Source organism: Dipodomys spectabilis, unplaced genomic scaffold (assembly GCF_019054845.1).
Source record: "Dipodomys spectabilis isolate Male_0828 unplaced genomic scaffold, ASM1905484v1 ptg000043l, whole genome shotgun sequence".
In the NCBI taxonomy this organism is placed as follows: Eukaryota; Metazoa; Chordata; class Mammalia; order Rodentia; family Heteromyidae; genus Dipodomys; species Dipodomys spectabilis.
In genome coordinates, this window is record NW_024870720.1 from 12,708,796 (window position 1) to 12,729,731 (window position 20,936).

The 20,936-nt window shown below is 39.6% G+C and overlaps 1 protein-coding gene across 1 annotated transcript; it reads right to left on the reverse strand.

The window, feature by feature from the left end:
• Nucleotides 1–8,004: 8,004 nt before the first annotated feature.
• Cnga1 (cyclic nucleotide gated channel subunit alpha 1) lies at nucleotides 8,005–19,482 on the reverse strand. The gene is made up of 9 exons (XM_042678360.1): nucleotides 19,461–19,482; nucleotides 19,255–19,375; nucleotides 17,156–17,272; nucleotides 16,110–16,172; nucleotides 14,644–14,685; nucleotides 14,429–14,557; nucleotides 12,742–12,849; nucleotides 12,550–12,656; nucleotides 8,005–9,413 (listed from the first exon to the last, which is right to left on the reverse strand). The coding sequence occupies exons 2-9, from the start codon at nucleotides 19,359–19,361 to the stop codon at nucleotides 8,005–8,007; spliced, it is 2,082 nt and encodes a 693-aa protein (XP_042534294.1). The 5' UTR covers nucleotides 19,362–19,375; nucleotides 19,461–19,482.
• Between the last annotated feature and the right edge of the window lie 1,454 nt (nucleotides 19,483–20,936).

Genomic DNA, 20,936 nt, shown 5'->3' on the forward strand with positions numbered 1-20,936 from the left:
GGAGAACCTGCTTTAGAACCTGCATGCTACATGTCAGAGATCTGAGTGAGCAGATTGTCCAAGTCTCCATGGTGAACCTTCATGAGAACATGATGCTCCTCAGCATCATGAATCTCTAACCCAGGAAACCAGCTTCCTGACTCTCTAAAGAACTAAAACCCAAGTAGCTTCTTGAACCAAGTCCAACTGGCTGAAGCTCAACACAGATAAAACAAAAATGAGCCTAATTTGAAAGAGGAGAATTTGGCAATCTGACAAGAAATCTAATACCATCCCTTTTCCAAGGCCAATGTGAATCATTTTGTGGTAATTTGCTATTTGCAGAATCCCAAAGGGATATGGTGGTGAAAAATGCATTCTTTCACCTCTCACTAGTCAGGAAACCAAGAGCCAGACATGAACTGTAATTCTAGAAAGTATTGCCTCAAATGTACTCAATATGTGCTCTGACTAGAAGTGAGAGCAACACAGATAGGTGTGTTATCACCAAACAGGAGCCCATAAAGCACTCAACTTGGTGGTGCACAAAGTGACCAAGTACAACCTCACAGTAAACACTGAACTAAGCATCAAAAACCAAAGCTTTGCCCCTCTGGCTGTGTGGATTTATACCAAATCTGCTTTTTTCTTTTTCCTATTTTACAATAGTTCAAACTTATTAAGAAAACTTATAGAAAACAATAGATACCTATTTTAACCCAGTTGTCTGAGATGTTAACATTTGGCTTCATTGGTGTCAGATTGTTTAAAATGATCTAAAACAGCACAAAGAGTTGAAGTATGTATTTCCCATCCTCCTTCCATAAGAAATAACCAGTACTCTGATTTCTGGTGTCTGGCATTTCCCTGGTTATTATTAAACTTTTTCCTCCTAGATGCAGCACCATGAGCACTACTCCATATTTTGCTGTATGTTAATATTATGCATATATACAAAAGTTAACCAAAATGAAGGGATTAGGATCAAATACCAGTTGTGTCTCTTCCTTCCTATGTGTTTGGAGCAAATTACCCTCTGTTTTCTCATCCATTAAGCAGGTAACAAAATGGAACCTACCTTATAAGATGTTCTAGAGATTACATGGATTGCTGTCCGGGAAACTCAAATTTAACACAACCTAAATCTTATCTGGTACTAGTAAAATGTTTGATAGTATTTCATTGTAAAAAATATATTGTATTTATATACAAGTATACAGCTAAGCCACCTTTAATTATACAAGTGTACAGCTAAGCCACCAGAGGTTCTGGTGGCTCACACCTGTTATCCTAGCCATTTAGGAGTCTGAGATCTGAGAATTGCAGTTCAAAGCCAGCCTGGGCAAGAAAGTCCATGAGACACTTATCTCCAGTTAACCACCAGAAAACCGGAAGTGGAACAGGGGCTCAAATGGTAGAGCCCTAGCCTTGAGCACAAAGAGGCTGAGGGACAGCACCCAGGCCTTGAATTCAAGCCCCAGGACTGTCAACAACAAAAAAGTATACAGATAATAGCCATTCTTCCATGCAGCAGATTTTCACTAGTGTTTAGTCCTAAGAAAGAAATTGCTAGATATCAAGTCAGCACAACGGAAGTACAGCCAAAATAACCACACTGACAAACATTTCAACATAAGATGGGAGGGATGAACTAGATGACATCCTAGAACCTTTTGCAGTTTCTACACTTTCTGTTCCCTTCCCTTGAATTCCTCACTTTCTTATTTTTTCTAGAATCTCAAAGTCTTTGTTCTATATCTATAAACCTATGGCTTATTATGTTTTCTAAACAAATTAAAAACTTGAATATCAACTAATACAACTTCATGAAGTATCAGGAAGAATTTTACCTAAACTGTGTTCTAGCCAGGCTTACTTCGACCTTACTAATCTGTAAAATTAGCATGGTTTTTAATTCTTTAAGTGTCTTCTTTTTTTTTTTCTTTTTTTTTTTTTTTTTGTCGGTTGTGGGGCTTAAACTCTGGACCTCCACACAGTCCCTAAGCATCTTTTTGCTCAAGGCTAGTGCTCTACCACTTGAGCCACAGCGCCACTTCCAGCTTTTTTTCTGAGTGGTTTATTGGAGATCAGAGTCTCACAGACTTTTCTGCCTGGGCAGCAATCCTCAGATCTCAGCCTCCTGAGTACCTAGGATTCCAGGCATGAGCCACTGGTGCCTGGTGGGAATGAGTTTCTTTAAACATTACAATTACAGACTGAATTTAATGTAATGTTGTTTTTTTCCACTCTCTCTAGCCTTTGCTTACCTCTAACACATTAAACAGTTTTTTTAAGTTCTCATTATATAATTATTATTCTCTTGGCAAACTTGTTGAAATTAAGAAACAAACACTTCAGTTCACTATCTGTGAAGCCTATAAATTAAATTTTACTTGATTAGGTTTTTATTTTAGCCTGGTGTTTTAGACACTTCATCCATTCAATACTTGACATACAAACCAAAGGAAGGATTTATCTCAGTATAGAGTTTCAGTCCATCATGGCCGGAGAGTGTGGTAGAAAGAGACGTCATAGTAACCAGGAAACAGCAGAGCAGCAGTAGAAAAGTGCAGGGCAGAATACAGTCCTACAGAGACAGATCGATGACCTACTTCCTCAAACCAGGATATACCTTTCAGAGTTCCTACCACCTCCCAATAGTCAATTCAAATTGTGACTCCATCCTGGGTTAAACTATTCACTTGCTTGTCATCCGCCTCCTCTAGCTGTCTCTGGAATATGCTCTCACAAATACCCAGAAATATGCTTTACCTATCTCCTAGGCATTCCTCCAGTCAAGTTGAAAATCCAAATTAATAATCACAACTGCTATATATTTTGCTATACAATGAAAATGACCACATCAAAAAAAATGTTCGAGTAATTTTACTATTTAAAATTGACAGTCTAATAAGACTATTGTCTTGCCCATAAATGTCCTGTTTTAGAAACATTGAAATGAATTCCTTGTACTGAGATTTGAACTTGGGTCCTAGCGCTCACTCAGCTTGCTCACCTTCTTGGCTGGCTCTCTACCACTTGAGCAGGGTTTCTATCCCAGCATTCTGCCACATCCTGAAGCTGTAGTATCACAGACTAAGTGGGCTTTGAACCCAGATCTCCGTATCTCGTTTCTTGACTAGCTAAGATAACTATCTGTGAGTCACAAGGACCCAGCACCTAAACCGATTTCTGATTTCTATTTTTTTAATTGCTAACAATATAAAATAAAAAAAATAAAAATGATGGGCTGGGAAGGTGGCTCAGTGGTAGAGCGCTTGCCTTGCATGCCCGAGACCCTGGGTTCGATTCCTCAGCACCACATAAGCAAAAATAAAAACACCGGAAGTGACGCTGTGGCTCAAGTGGTAGAGTGCTAGCCTTGAGCTGAAGAGCTGAAGGACAGCGCCCAGGCCCAGAGTTCAAGCCCCACTACTGGACCCCCCCCCCCAAAAAAAAGAGTACAGATTGTTTTTAACTTCTAATTCTAGGATAAGACATTTGTAACACAATAATGAAATAGACTTCTGGAAGCTTCTGTAGTTCATAAAGATGGTCAATCTTTCACTTGCCCACATTGATAAAAGAAAGTACTGTTGGCATCTGGATTGAAAAGTCCGCATTTCTCTGTTCTCGCTTCCCTTTCCACAGACCAGGAAAGCCAGAAGCATGGCAATGCACAAGTCAGATCACCAGTCTACAGGGAAGCACCTAAGGAGTCATCTTCTTCTTCTTGTTTGACCTTATGCCAGATCCCCTCCCCCCCACCTCATTATTTACAAGCTATGGTGAAAGTTTGCAATATACATTTTTCAGGGCCATCCAACAACACAGAATAAATGCAGCTTTTACATTTTCTTGTTTGAGGTTGTACTGTGGGAGGGGGTATGCAGAGCCCCATCTCAATCCTCCACATTTACTGAGCATCTACCAGGCATAAGGTTCCAAATGAGGCTTGTGGGTACAACAAAGATGACAGAGTCTCAGCACTTAGGAAATGAAGCTCAGAGATACTTGTGAGGAAATAATATACGATCAGAAAACAGACGGATATAGTTGGAAACCTCAAAATGTAACATAGTAGCCTTGTACTACAATACAGGTCAAGATCCTTCTAGCTTGTATGTAATAATAGCAGGTTACCATTAACTTTTAGGGAAAAATGTTTTGGCAATGTGTATGCATATATGTATATAGGGTATGGTATACATGACTTAAGGATTTGTTATGTCTATAACAAATACTTTGTGATTTGAGGGGACTGTTCTAGGAAGTACATTAATTGCACTATTTCCAAACCAAGATCTTTTCAGTAAAGCGGGTCAAATATCTGTTTTTTGTGTGTTATGCAGCTCCAATGTTTTTTCCTCTCATTTTTTATTTTTGTGACTGATACCTTCAGCTCTGTCTGGCAGTGATGGTACCATAAGAGGTAAAATTAGCCTATTGTGGTACCTAAAGTAAATTTCCCAAGACTATGTTCTAGTAATGGCAGTTTACCTTGGCCTACTAAACCAAACCAAAAGTCTTGATAGGTAGTGCTAGGTTCTGAATTTGAATTCTGCAACCAAAACCCAGTTCTGTCAACTGGAGGCAGACCACCATGATAGATATGCGTACTTTTTGTCTACACCTGTGGCAGAGGAAGCAGTTTTAGTAGTAATTCTGCTCCTATTGGAAAGTTTTCACAACTTTTGAGTAAATAAATGATTTCCATTTGCTTAAGACAGCCTAGATTTCAATATGTTGGGAATGAACAGTACAACTTGGGTGGGGGTTTAGGGCAAAGGTAAAATGGGAAAAAATGAGGGCAGGGGTAACAAGTTTGACAAGAAATGCACTCACTACCTTACATATGTAACTGAAGCCCCTCTGTACGTCACCTTGGCAATAAAATTAAATTAAAAATTAAAAGGCCTAGATTTCACTATTTTCCATTTGACTTATATAGAGTTCCTATAGTCTATAAAATATTTAGCAACTTTTGGAGCTATGAGTCACTGATAAACATCAAGTCAGGATTAAGGTTTGGATATTATCTATATACTATATAATTTCTAAGTAGAAAAACATTTCTAATTTCTAAGCCAGAAAAAACTCTGGCTTTGAATATTATAATTTCAGGCCAACAGTGCCACCTAGTGGCAAGAAGCTGAATCATATTTTAGGTTGAAAAGTTAATATTGTGAAAAAATACAGACGAAATTATGAAGCAATCTCTTCCTACATACACATTACAGTACAGTTGGAGGGGCAGGGACAACACTCATAAGAAAAGGAAAAGACAAGGTGATTGAGTTTCTATTCTCTCGCTGATCTGCCATCTTGGGGTACCAGAATATTCTCTCTCATCTCCTCTCACAGGTATTAAGGATTTTCAAACCTCAGCCTCAACTCCCTGCTTCCATTTCTCCACTCTCTCATCCTTTTGACAAACCTGTCTTTGTCCTAATACATTATGATGTTTATCTTGACAACCAACTAGAGTCTGGACTCTGTTTAGGGTATGGTTGATTTCTGCCTTGCTAAAAGGCATGCTACTGTTTTTAGCATCTGCACATACTCCAGCTGCATATTTCCTGTCCTTCCTTTTTTAATTCCTTGATGCAGTTAAAACCCAACTATGATTCCCTGCATTGCACTCTGTTCAGGTGTCAAACCTGGAACCCTCATCACCAGCTTAGCTAATCAGAGCTTTTTACCTGGAAGGATCACAGAATTAGCTAAACTTACCCCAAGCCTCACATTTGAGAATCTGGCAGCTGTCCAATGTAAGCACCAGCAAGATTCACAGAAATTGGGATCAAAGATCATCCAGAACTCTTGAAAACACGAACTCCTTAGTTCGACCCTAAGTATTGCCCCAAATTAAATTAAATCAGAGCTTTTGACTAAGTCTTTTTTATAGATCAGATTCAAAACACTACCTATCCACTGATAGGGTAATTGAAATTGTTTCTCCTTGGGGAGACAGCAAAGTATCTACCCTTAACCATTCCAATCTACCATATCTACCAGCTTTCTACAGTGCTTTAGAGGTATTTTATACAGATAAAAGAGAAGAGGTAATCAAAATGAGGAAGAAAAGAGGAAACAGAGAATTTGTCTCAGGCAGAGACCAGATTACATATAACATAAGATGTGCCCATCTGAGGACACTCGCTCTGCTGTGAAGAAATACTTGCTGGTTGATACTAAAGAAGCAGACAAATGTAGAAACTGAATACAGGACTCCAAAACTATAATGTCACATTTGATGGACATTCTGATATAGAACAGAATAAATTGTATCATGGGTATTGACTACTCAAGGGCTTTATAAATATCTGAAATGTTAAATCAACAAGAAGTCATGTTCAATAATGTGACTCTAGGCAGGGATAGAAATCTCATATCAATACTAGTGATCTATGGTAAGATGGATTTTTTGAACCCTCAACAGTACAGAATTGTGTGATTGTTTAGCAATATCTTCTACAGCCACACACTTGTCAAAAAGTGCCTACCTCCCTTTATTGTTGCAAAAACCATTTTCACATTACCTCCCTCCTAATTAGATGCATGTTTCTGGTTTGGTAGGTCTGTAGTACAGACTGAAGACTATAGAGTTCTCTTTGTTTATCTCTCTTGGTCTTTGTTTCTCCTTCCTGTGTTGGGGTTTGAACTCAGGAGATGATGCATGCTCAGCAATCCAATGAACTATATCCACATCCCTTAGGTTCTGAATTTAGAAAAAGCTTTCAATTAGTGCCCATGTGACAGAAGTTCCAGGTCTCTTTGTCTAACTTTGTCATCATTTCTCTTCTTAATCATACTATTACCAGGCAATAATACTATGAGAACTTTTAATTTAACATAAAATGTTCCTACAGTATTTTACAATTCTCAGTATTATATACTTCAGTATTTACGTACAATAAAGATTTGGAGAGTGCAGTTTGATTTATCATGCTTTTAGCAGTAAAGAGTCTTTTAACTATCCTGAGTCCTAGACTAGTACAATGCTGATCTTTAAAATGACCTTGGTGGGGGCTGGGAAGGTGGCTCAGTGGTAGAGCACTTGCCTTGCATGCATGAGGCCCTGGGTTTGATTCCTCAGCACCACATAAGCAGAAAAAAGCCAGAAGTGGGGCTGAGGCTCAAGTGGTAGAGCGCTAGTCTACAGCTGAAGAGCTCAGGGACAGCGCCCAGGCCGAGTTCAGGCCCCACGACCGACCAAAAAAAAAAAAAAAAAAAAAAAAAAAATGACCTTGGCGCTCTGTAAGATCCTATACTCTCCACCAAAAAAAAAAAAAAAAATCCAAGAAATCATGTTCACTATGGTTTCATCATTAATTTCACTTTATTGCATTCTACATCCTTTAAAAAGATAGTATCCCCAACGCAATGAGCACAGTCATTCCAAGTGATGCTGAATACATCCTATTCCTCAACAATGAAAGTGATCTGAAAAGTGAGGGATACTTACGCACTTTTACAAAGATGATTACATAGAAGAAGCAAACATGAAAAACCCCAGAAGAGGGGCTGGGAAGGTGGCTCAGTGGTAGAGCGCTTGCCTTGCATGCCTGAGGCCCTGGGTTCGATTCCTCAGCACCACATAAGCAAAAAAGAAAAAAAGCCGGAAGTGGCGCTGTGGCTCAAGTGGTAGAGCGCTAGCCTTGAGCTGAAGAGCTGAGGGACAGCGCCCAGGCCCAGAGTTCAGGCCCCACGACCGGACCCAAAAAAAAGAAAAAAGAAAAAGACAAACCCCAGAAGATACAGATACTGGTAAGTTCATCACTCTGTATCCTTGTACATCACTCCTTGTGAAAAAAAAAAAAAAACCAGTCCCAGGATAGGATGATTCTTTAATCATAATCCCTCACACTGGGTGTACATGTCATGCACCTACGCATGTTTTCCTTTCAGAAAAAAATTTCCCAGATGTTTCTTTTCTTCCCAAATTTCAGTTTGCCTTTAATATCGGCTTCACAAGAATCACTTGATAGGTGCAATTCTTGTTTAGTGACAAGCTTTTCAGTCCTAAGTGGATTCTGTGGGCCCACATTCTCCTCCAAGTTCCTCAAGAGATGAAAATTCAGTGTCAATAAGCGGTTTCAGAAACTTCTCAACCTTGGTTAATCTTTGCTTCAGTTTCTGCTGCATTGATTCATACTCAGCCAGAATCCGGGCAAATCTTGTCTGCAAGAGGTCTACAGACCCCTCCATTTTAGTGACTTTCTCTTCCAGATCTTTAGGATCGCTGCCAGCTTTCGCGATGTTTACGTCCAGCAGCCCGTCTTTCATTAAGATCTGCCTCCCTTTCTCTTCAAGCATGGTTTTGGCATCTGGGTATTCAGTGAGAGCTTCCATGAGGTCATCTTTTGAGAGACAGAACAGGTCTGAGTAGCCAATACTTTTAATATTGGCTGTTCTTCGGTTTCCTGCTTTGCTGCCTTTAATGTTAAGAATGCTGATCTCGCCGAAATAGCTGCCGTCACTCAACACCACAAACTGAGTAATTCCATCATCAGCCACCACAGCAAGTTTGCCTTCTTTGATGATGTACATCTCTCGACCAATATCCCCTTTCTTGCATATGTAATCTCCAGGACTATAGACCTGGGGTTGTAATTTCAAGACCAATTCCACCAATAAACCAGCCTCACAGTCGGCAAAAATGCGCACCTTTTTTAACGTGTCTAAGTGAACGTTGATGGCAATCTCTGCCCTGAGTTTATCAGGAAGATATCTCAAGACTTCTTTCTCATCAACTGTTTTTTTGTTGGTCCACAGGTAGTCAAACCACTTAATGACTCTCTTTTCCATATCTTTACTTACATTGCGAAAATTCATGTACTGCTTGATAGCATCAACTCTTGCTTGAAATTCTGCCCTCGCGGCGTTCATATTGGAAATCATAGAACCTATGTTACCAACAATGGTGGCAAAAATTAAAACTCCAATTAAGAAATCCACCACCACAAAGATATACTCAGAGTCTAACACGGGAGGAGGTGTTTCCCCAATGGTAGTCAAAGTCAATGTAGACCAATAAAGGCTATATACATATTTCCTAGCCAATCGACCAAACTCAGGATCGTTAACATCAGGGTAAACCCATGTGTCATTACCAAACCCAATAGCTTTGGAAATCGAGTAGTACACACATGCGTTCCAGTGAATAATGATGACAATGTACATGACGAGATTTGAAATCCTGAAGATGTTTGGATAATTTGTCCTGGTTTCCGTTCTCTGGAAGAACTCAAACATACGAGAGATCCTCAACAGTCGGTTTAACCTGATTTCTGGATAGTTCCAACCCAACTGGATATATAGCAAATCTGTTGGTATCACAGACAGGACATCAAGTTTAAATTGGAGATTTGACTTGTATTTCTCTATCAGTTTCAGTTTGTCTTTCACCAACAATCCTTGTTCTAGATAACCTAAAATAGAACAGAAAAAGGCAATGAAATCTTTCCTTTCTGTGCCATTGTGAATTTTTCAAAGCTGAATTTTCAATTCCTTTGAGGAAGTCAAAAATGACTCATTTTCATTAAGCAGACCTTCGATACTGTTATATGGCAAATATACAAATCAACAAATGGCTGTGGAAAATAATCTGTGGTGAAAATAGAAAAAAAATTGAAACTCTGTTTGGGTGCTAGTGGTTCATGTCTATAATCCTAGCTATTCAGGAGGTTGAGATCTGAGAATCATGGTGCGATCAGCCATAGTAGGAAAGTCCTTGAGACTCTTATCCCCAGTAAACTACCCAAAAAAAGCCAGAAGTAGAGCTGTGGCACAAGTGGTAGAACACTAGTCTTGAGCACTAAAACTCAGAAACAGCAGTAAGGCCCTAAATTCAAGCCCCAGGACAAACACACAGAAACCACCCAGCCAGAGTCATTCATTTTATGAATTACTCATATTCTATATTGTGATGTGATTAACTACATACTTGGTTTCTATCCTCATTTTCAGACAGAATTTCTAAGGTCCTGAGTTTTCCTGAGCAACCTAAATGTTAGTTTCATCTTTTGTTCTTCCCCCCCCTCCCCCCCCAGTTGTGGGGCCTGAACTCTGGGTCTGGGCGCTGTTCCTCAGCTCTTCAGCTCAAGGCTAGCATTCTACTGCTTGAGCCACAGTGCCACTTCTGGCTTTTTCTGCTTATATGGTACTGAGGAATCGAACCCAGGGCCTCAAACATACAAGGCAAGCACTCTACCACTGAGCCACCTTCCCAGACCCTCACCTTTTGTTCTTATATTTAGTGTTACATTGGCCTCTATTCTTGACTTAATGCTCCCATTTTCTTGGAATTTTCTGGTGGATATGAGTTTCTTTTGTTCTCAAAAGGCAGTGCTTAGAGGGTTCTAGATGAGGCAAGATTAACTCATGTTTGGAAGTCTGTAACTCTCAGCCCCAATTATTCTTCCTTTCAGAAGATGAGAGGGACTAGAGATTGAGTATAAATTCTATCATCCTTATATGATGAAGGTTTCATAAAAATCCCTAACTATGGGGCTCAGAGACAGTTTAGCAAATGCAGGCAGGGTTCTGGAAGGGTATTGTACCCCAGTTCTGGAAGCTCCTGCTCTCAGACCCCTTCAGACTTCACCCTGTACATCTCTATATTTAGCTGTTCATCTATATCATTTATCATATCCTTTGTTCATATAATAAACTTGTAAATATGTCTCCCTGAGTCTTGCGAGACATGTTATCAAAACCACGAGGCTACAAAGGGGATACTGGGAATCCTAATTTAGAACCACTTGGTTAGAAACGTAAGTCACAGGCATCTGAAGTGGCAGAATGCACCTGAGAAACAGCCCTTACCCTGTGAGGTCTGTACTAACTCTGGTTAGGTGAGAACTGAGTTATAATGCTAACACGCAGCAGTGTGACAGGACTGCATGCTACGGGAGCCTTTGCTCCACACACATTTCCATAACAAGACCATCGTTTTTTGTGGGAGTTGATTGTCTGACAGTAAGCGTTTGTTTATCCTATCATACATAGGTCTTGGAAAGCATTTAAACTCCACGGCACTCTGCTCAATAACTCATGCCACTCTGACAGAATTCCAGCCTTCCTCTAGAAACTTGAGCACCTGCCTGCTAGCTACTATTTTGCATGTCTATACTCCTTCAATGTGAAACATAAGTGCCCTCTAAGGCTGGTTTGTTTTTGGTTTTTTCTTTTTTTAATCTCTTTTTTTCCCCTTAGTCACATGGGACCTTTTCTGCTATGTTGTTTCCGTGAGCCTTGTAGGTGAAATCTAGAATTTCAGCATTGAGGAAAGAGTTCATTTTTCCTCCTAAAGGCCATTCAATCTGCAAAGAAGACAGTGCAACTGGAACTTTGCTCTGATATTTGGGGTTTTTTAAAAATCATTTTATTTTATTTTATTTTATTTTTATTTATTTAGTTAGTTAGTTTTGGGTCCAGTCGTGGGGCCTGAACTCTGGGCCTAAGCCCTGTCCCTCAGCTCTTCAGCTCAAGGCTAGCACTCTACCACTTGTTTGCTCTGATATTTGAAGGACTTATACTAACTCCTAAAATCGTGTGTGTGTGTGTGTGTGTGTGTGTGTGTGTGTGTGTGTGTGCGCGCGCACGCCAGTCCTCAGGCTTGTATTTAGGTCTAGGGCACCATCCCTGAGCTTCTTTTTGCTGAAGGCTAGTGCTCTACCACCTGAGCCACAGCACCACTTCCAGCTTTTTTTGAGTAGTTTGTTGGAGACAAAGCAGCAGACCTTCCCTATGATACAAAACTAGAGAACTATGAACAAGGATCATTTTGTGGTACGTCACTTCATTTGGGAAATGCTTTAAGACACTTACTTCTTTTCCTGTGTTTTCCCTTTTAGTGTGTCTCCTATAAAAATACCTCAAATTTATCTTGTACAGTTCTGATTATTTTTATGCTTCCAGGAAAAAAAAGAGTCACATAGACTTTCCTATCCAGACTGGCTTTAACCACGGTTCTCAGATCTCGAGTAACTAGTATTTCAGGTAAGAGCCACCAGGCCCCTCCTAATTCATAAATTCTTCTGCTGGTATAATGTACACTTATTACATTTGCAGTGGAGAATAGCATAGCAAGAACAAGCAAGTATCCCCTTATCAAGAACACTTCAAAGAGAAAGCTACCACATACCATCACCTCCTTGAAAATGACCCACCACCATACTACAATCATTTCTTGGATGGTTCTGTTGAATGCAATGACACTTTTTCTCATGCTTTTTAAGGTATCTCCATGTCAGGTAATAATTACCCTTTGCCTACAGAGCTGACCAGTATTTCTGCTCTCTTTATTCTTCTCACCTAGCATAAACCCATTGAACAGAATAATGGAGGAAAACCACCACTCAGTACTTGAAAGGTTGCCTGATAACCTTTGAATCAGAGTGTCCTGAGTCTGTGGGTGGCTACACACTGTAACACTAGTCTTCATGCCTTTTCCTCTCAAACAAATTTTTGTGCATTAGTCTTGAAGAACATCTGTATCCCAAACTTTGAGTTCTATGATAGAAAACATGCCATGTTAGAATATCCAAAACTGAACATAGTTACCTGTCCTCGTCCGTACAAACATATCAATAAGATAGACTATGTCTGAGAAGTAATCACAAAAAAACCAGCATTCTATGTAATCAGATTGAAGTTCATCAAAGCATGCCCTGCAAACATAAAGAAAATGTATAAATAAAATAAATAAATAAAACAGACTGATTGAAGTGAAAGTCCTCTCTGTATAATATATACCTTGCAATAATCATTGTCCAGTTGTACATCACCGGTAAGGTGATGCAAAATAGCCAGTTGTAGTATGTGTTTCCTGAGGGGTCAATAATCACGACTTCTTTCTTCTCTCTAGTAGCAATTACAAATAAAGAAGGTTAGCAAACAGCAAGAATATTTTTATTTGCCCTATTAAATATGAGTCCTCCCATCACCCACAATTAATGACATAGAAGTAAGATGGAGATGCTCCGCCTACAGTAGGAAGATTGTCTTGCATTGATTAGTGAGGTGTATATGTATGCATGTGTGTGTGTATATATATATATATCCATAATTAAATTAGCAACATTATATTAAACCACCCATTAGACTCTTATCATAGCCCTGATTTTACTGCTATGATGCAATGCACTGAGAGGAAATAAGGACACAGATTATGGAAAACTGTGAATATTTGCAGGCTCCTTGGGTGCATTATGAATAGTAGAATAGTTGACTTTCCTTTACTCTCTCAGGTACCGAAGTGACTGGAATTACACTATGGGAAAGAGGGCAACTGATGGCTTTTTTTTTTCAATCTGTAGAGGAAGAATATTTGAACTATCTAATACAAAGTACTTGTATGCAGCTATGCAGAATGGATTCTCTAAGAAAAGCAAGACAGGACAAAATGAAGGGAGAAATAGACATGTGTGTACACCTGTGTGTGTGTGTGTATGCGCGCGTGCACACGCGTACCAGTATTGGGTCTTAAACTTAGGGACTTGTACTCTCCTTTTGCTCAAAGATAACACCCTATCACTTGAGCTATACCTCCACTTTCAGCTTTTTGCTGTTAATTTGAGAGAAGTGTCTGACAGGTTTTTCTACCCTGGCTGGTTTTGAACAGCTATCCTCAGATCTCAGTCTCCTGAGTAGCTAGGATTACAGGTGTGAGCCATCAGCACCCTCAAATGGAAATTAAAAAAAAAAAAGTTCTTCCACCAATTCTACAGTGTTAAAGACCTTTCTCCTTATACAAAATTCATTAACTTTCTGAGCAGGCACAAACTGAATCGTTGATTGATAATGATTTATTTAAGTAAATTCAGAAAATAATTTCCCAGCCAGGAGCCAGTGGCTGATACATGCTATATCAAATACTCAGAAGGTTGAGATCTGAGGACCACAGTTCCAAGCCATCCCTAGCAGAAAAGTTTATAAGACTGTCATTTCCAGTTAGCCATCAAAAAGCCAGAAGTGGTGGTATGGCTCAAGTAGTAGAGGTGCTATGGGATAGTACCTAGACCCTGAGTTCAAGTCCCAATACCAACACACACACACACACACACACACACACACACACACACACACACACACACAGAATTTCTTTAAAGCATCTTCTTTCCTTTAGAGTATTTACCATACAATTTTAATAAAATTATTAAATTTGATTTCAGGTTTTAAAAATTAATAGTAACATCAGCTATCTAATTCTCCTTGTCCATTCCCTGTGGTTGGTTTGTCTTCAATGCTTATAGGAGAAAATTAACCATCACAAAGATTCTTGATGGAAAAACTAATATTGCAAATTTTAGGGATTTAGAAAAGTATTTTTAATTCACATTTGATATCAGTTTTTTAATGTTTTGAAATATTTAAACACATTTATTTTTTATCCTATATAACAACATCCAAAACCCTTCAGAAATCCATTAAAAACACTTACTCTTCTTTCTTCTCTTTACTTTTCTCCTCTTTCTTCTCTTTGGGCTTCTCCTCTTTATTTTTCTTGTTCTTTTCCTTCTTTTTTTTCTTTTCAGGGTCCTTTTTATTTTCATTTTTATCATCTGACTTGCTAAGAAAGTGAAGTATATAGTGTTTAAAGATGAAAATGTTATGGGCAGAAAAATGTGGAGTCATTCATCCCAAAGTCTCACTTACCTCTTCTTTTCTTTCTTCTTCTTCTTCTTTTCTTTTGGTTCTCTAAGGAAGAAACAATATCTCTGTCATATAATCACACGACATCCTAACCCCATTCTTTATTACTCTCCACTCCACTGAACAAGAATTCTCAGCCTTACATTCAAAGATATTCCCCAGTGCTTAGAAACCTGAAACCTGGCCTCCTAGAGGAAGGAGATGTCTACCCCACCCCACAAAATGGACAATGATCCAGATGAGCAAATATGCCCAGGGAATTCGACATAAAGCTAAAGAAATCTGAAGTAGGAAAAGGCATACACACAAGAAGTTAATTTAAAAAACAGTAACTCCCAGAACAGTGGGTTTCCAAAGTATTGCTACATTAAAAAAAAATGGTCATTGAAAGTGTAAGTTTCTAGATATACAAGGTGATTGATTACACAGGGAGCTTGAAAACATGTATGGCCTTTTAAATCTGAGCCATATTTAGGTAATGGAACTAGGCCTTTGTACCTATGCACAGTTCTTCAATACGAGTTGGCCATTAAATGTGGGAGCACACCTTGAGCATAGTGGTCTTCTTCAACAAAGGCCAGCCAACCATGGGCTGTGAACTGTCCATAACAACCCCTTTTTGGCAGATGGAGAGTGAGTACCTGAAGCCTATTGACCATCGTATTCATCCTTCTCACGTATGCACTACAGACAATTCAACCCAGGGGTGCAACCGCACTTATTTATGGTGGTGCAACCATAAGTAAGTGTGGAATAAAAATGCATCAAAGCCAAGTAAAGCAGGCTCTGCTAGGGAATGAGTACCAGTGATAGGAGCCGTGGCAATGGAGAGGGCATGCTTCCTCTGAGGACCACAAAGACAGGAGAAGGTGAAGGTGACTGAAGTACTTTATACGCATGTATGAAAATAGAAGTAGAAAATCTAATGGAATTATTTTAGAAAGGAAATGTAGGGGCGCCATTGTATGTATGTGTGTATTTATGCATCTAAATGTCACAATAAAACTTCCCCTTGTACAATTCATGTATGCTAATAGGAAAATCTTAGAAAAATAAACAAAAATGCCTCCCAATTCTGCTTCCTCCCATCATCATTGACTCCCAAGAGCACACCTAATAAACTTCAGTCCCCAAGCCTTCATTTCACAGACTGTCTCTTGGGGAACTTAACCTAAGACTAGAAAGGGCTCAATGTACCTTTATCAGCCCCTCTATCCATAAAAAGAGGCAAACGTACATACACTAGACTTGTTTTTTTTTTATGTACATCTAAGTAATAACTAAGTACATCCCACTTTTAATAGAGGTAGATACATTTTCACGCATAAATAACCGGACAACAAAAATAGACTATGGTTGCTATTAGTTGGCCTAACAAACATTTGCTCAATGATTCAGATATATTCCTGGTATGTCACTGGTTTTCTTTCCAAACACAGCTCTGGTTTTTCTACTTTAAACATACTTACTGCTCCTTATTGCTGCTGTTGTTCACGTTGAAAAGTGCCATGGTACCTGGCAGGTACTGCTTCCTAGGAAATGCAAAACATACAGGGAAATCATACTAGCCACCATCTATATAATGTCCATAGTAAGCAAATAGTCTTAAAGAATATGTTTCTTAGTTTATAATCCTTACTAAAAGTTTCTTAGATGATTCTTGAAAATATGGAATCTCCCTTTAGCACAACTTGCCAAATAACAGTGCCTTGAACCAGAGTGTTAGTAAGTGCCTATCAGTCAATGTTTATATCAAGAATTAGCATGATTTTTCACTTTGAGTGAAACTGGAGTCCATTGATGGAAAAAAAAGGAGAGAACAGCAAAGAAAAAGGAAATACCCTCAAAGTCCTATGTTTGATCAGGGCTGCTTTATGTTCTTCTAAGAATGTTTAACTTGGGCTGGGAATGTGGCTTAGTGCCTAGCATGCCTAAAACCTGGGTTCATTCCTCAGTATCACATAAACAGAAAAAGCTGGAACTGTGGCTCAAGTGGTAGAGCTCTAGCCTAGAGCCAAAGAAGCTCAGGGACAGTGCCCAGGCCTGATTTCAAGCCCCACAACTGACCAAAAAAAAAAAAAAATGATTAGCTTTTATCTTCTGACTACTCACTTCACTGCTCTTTTTCTTTGAAGAAGGGTCAGATGAGACAGAACAGTAGAGAGAATGTCAGCCAACCCTCACATTTGTTGCTTCAGGACCCTGAGAGATGAATTTGAGAAGCAGACAGGCAAAGAGGAAAAGGGTGTGAAGTTTCTAAGGAATAGATATGGTTCGCCGGAAAAAATGATCAAGGATGTTTATGATTGTGAACTCCAGGACCACAGAGTACTGCCAAACAGTGGCACTTTGCCAAAAGAGGATAAGAATAAGGAACAGAAGGAGAAAGATAATCCCAAGATCCTACATAGTGTCTGGGTAGCAAGAGTATTTGTCAACCCCATTAATGGAGCACAGTATTTTCACCCAAGTAATACTTTAAAAACGCATCCTGACGACAGATCATCATGCTCACCTCTGTGATGGTCCTTCCCTTTGGCCTGAGTTGCTTCTAAAGGATCCCCTGGTGTGGGAGCTCTCATCCTCTGAGTCTTCAGACACAGAGGCACTGTCATCATTGTCAGAAAAGGAGCTACAGTCCAACAGGAAGTAGACACAAATTCCATTAATGTTTTCAAGAGAGGAGCAATATTTCTCATGAGGAGGGGTGCTTGCCTCATTATTTTCCTTATCTCTCAAACTAACAACAAATATAATTAGAGTGAAATAAGAAATGTATCAGAAGCCAAGCACAGGTGGCTTTCGCCAGCTTCTCAGGAAGCTGAGATCTGAGGTTCACAGTTCAAAGCCAGCCCTGGCAGAAAAGTCCCCATGACACTCTTATCTCCAACTACCCACCAGAAAACCAGAAGATACACTGTATTTCAAAGTGGTAGAACACTAGCCTTCTGTGAAAAAGCTCAGGGACAGTGCCCAGACCCTGAGTTCAAGCCCCACCAGTGACAGAAGAAGGAGGAGGAGGGGGAGGAGGAGAGAGGGGGAGGAGAGGGAGTAGGAGGGGGGGGAGGAGGAGGAGGAGGGGAAGGAGGAGAAGGAGGAGTTGGGGGAGGAGGAGGAAGAGGAGGAGGAGGAGGAGGAGGAAGAAGAGGAGGAGGAGGAGGAGGAGGAGGAGGGGGAGGGGGAGGAAGAAGAAGAGGAGGAGAAGAAACAAAAAAGAAATGTTTAGAATATTGTGCAGAGTACTCTGTATTCTATATGTATATGTATGACCAATGCAATAAAATCCATTTCATTAAGGAAACACTTTCTAGATTATCTACATTCCTATTGTTTGATGCATTGATTGACATTAATATTTATTGAATAGAAATTAGGATATCTGGGTTTCTGATAATGTTATATAGTTGCTATAGGCACTCTCCTTTCCTAACTAATGTTTTCTTCCTCTAAAACAAAAGTCAGCCCCATTTACACACACTGTATTCATTTATTAAAGTAATCACTTTAAATTATACTTTAAATTATGCATTGCATGTTCTGTGTTTTCATATTGATCTATAACAATATCTTCTGTTTAGATTTGAAATGTCCCATGAGGAAAGGCCCTGTCTTGTATATATATTTATCTAACTTGGGGAAGGGAAGAGACATAACAAAATGGTGAAACAAAGAACAAAGGGTGAACCAATGCAACAGCAATACTCACAAAACCCTGTGTTGGAAATGAACTTTACAACTTGGGGGGAGGAGAGTCAGAAGGGAGGAAAAGTGGGAGAAAATGAGGGAGAGGGGGCTGGGAAGGTGGCTCAGTGGTAGAGCGCTTGCCTTGCATGCATGAGGCCTTGGGTTCGATTCCTCAGCACCACATAAGCAAAAAAAGAAAAAAGCCGGAAGTGGCACTGTGGCTCAAGTGGTAGAGCACTAGCCTTGAGCTGAAGAGCTGAGGGACAGCACCCAGGCCCAGAGTTCAGGCCCCACGACCGGACCCCCCCCAAAAAAAAGAAAAGAAAAAAGAAAACGAGGGAGGGGTCAACAATGTTCAACGAGAAATATACTCATTACCTTACTTATGTAACTGTAACCCCTCTGTACATCACCTTCACAATAAAATTAAATTAAAAAAAATACTTGGTTCCAAGCACTGGTGGCTCACACCTGTACTTGTAGCTCCTCAGGAAACTACCTGAGTAGCTACCTGGGAGCCAACCCAGGCAGGAAAGTCCATGAAACTCTTATCTCCAATGAACCAGCAAAAGAAACAAAAGTGGCTCAAGTGTTAGAGCATTAGCCTTGACCAACAAAACTCAGACACAGCACCTAGACCCTGAGTTCAATCCCCAATACTGTAACAAAAAAAAATAAAAAGAAAGATTGGCATAGGAGCTTAGTAGGTGCTTGCAAAAAATACCCAGAATAATATGTGTTCATTTGTTTAAAAAAAAGCTACACAGTGCTAAATTCACTAAGCCAAATACATTATAAAAAGTTAGGGTTATAAATTATAAAGTCAAATAGAAATTAAACATAGGTAACATTTAAAGAAAAAAAGGAAATTGGTATTTAAAAAAGAAAGTTGGTGTGTAGAACAAAGCGTGAGAAACTGCATCGACTCACCTGCACGCTCCATTTTCCATCCTTCTTATTTCCCTTTCAATACTTGGTACAATCACATTGGGAATATTTACAAAGGAGTGCCATGTATTGACAACGTTCATCTTCATGGTTACTTCAATATCTGAAAAGAAATCCTACTGGTGAGAAGACTATTTTTATATTTATGTAATTAATCAAAAGTTTTTCTAGGCACCGGTGGCTCACACCAGTAATCCCAGCTACTCAGGAGGCTGAGATCTGAGGATCACGGTTCAAAGCCAGCCCAGGCAGGAAAATCTGTGAGACCTTTAGCTCCAGTTAACCACCAGAAAAAAATCAGAAATGGAGCTGTGGCTCAAAGTGGTAGAGCACTTGGCTTGGCCAAAATTGCTCAGAGACATTTCCCGGGCCCTGAGTTCAAGCCCCACCAACAACAGCAACAAAAAGGTTCTACCATTCTTCTAATGCTGTGATAATACTAATTTCTAGTTATAAGTAAGTAGAAATTATTCTTTAAAGGATATAGACATGATCAACCCCAGCCGGGGTGTGTGTGTGTGTGTGTGTGTGCACGTGTGCACGTGTGCACGTGTGCATGTGTGTGTGTAGGCAAAAATGTACCAGAGGTGTAGAGGTTTTCATTTTTAATCTTGGGTTTACCCAGCTTTTAAAATACTCAGACAGCATATAGAACAAAATCATAAAGATCCTGCATAATACCAAATAAATAAGTTACAGTATATAAAAGCAAAATGAAATACCCAAATCAAGTGTTGCCCAATGCAAATTACAGGCTTTCAAAGAAAGGGGTAATAGTTCTTAAGTAATATTCTTTTTTATTATTATTTTTGTGGTAGCTTGGCATTGAGGATCAAATCCAAAGCTTTCTTCTTCCTATAAAGCACTCTACCACTTTACCCTACTCCAGCGGTATTGAATTTATAAACTGAATAAAAATGCAATCAATCCATGTTTTTAGTGAATCCTCTACAATTATACTAATAATATAGCTCAAGCAGTACATCATGAAAAACACTGGTCTAAACTCTAATCAGGATATATCATTTTCTAAGAGCAGATAGAGTCATTCTTGATTCATTTTTCAGTTGTTTCTGGTATAGACCAAGTTCAAATCACTGCTGTCTACTGCATTGCCTTTTCTGCCTATTTCAGCTTCCCCCTGTTGATGATTTCTCTCCATTCTCCTGGTAAAGAGCCTTCCTTCCAATCTGATGATAGACCCTGAGAATGCCAGAGGGATGCTGTCCTCTGCTGCTCCTGTGACTGGCAAATGCTCAGGACTAGAATGAGCTTCCTCTCAATCCTCTACTGCCTTTGATTTACCTGGGCCTGGAGGATAATCCTCCTTTTTAAAGGAGCCATCGCTCAAAAGAACACCTGTCTCACAAAACCCATCCCATGTCACACACCCTTTGTGTCAGTCCCTGGAAGTCCTTGGGAAGACTCTTCCAGCTGATGGTTCCATGGATATAGATGGGGAAAGCAGGAATTCTGTGCTGTTCATGGCCGTACAAATTTACTTGGATCCAAAGATTCCTTGGGCCCATGGAATGCTTAGGTTATATAGTCATAATACATGCTCCAACAGGCCTGATAATTTAAGCCATTTACTGAATAGATAGCTGGCTGTTCAGAGTTAACAGCTATTTGGTAAGTGCCCAATGACAATGTCATAATTGTTA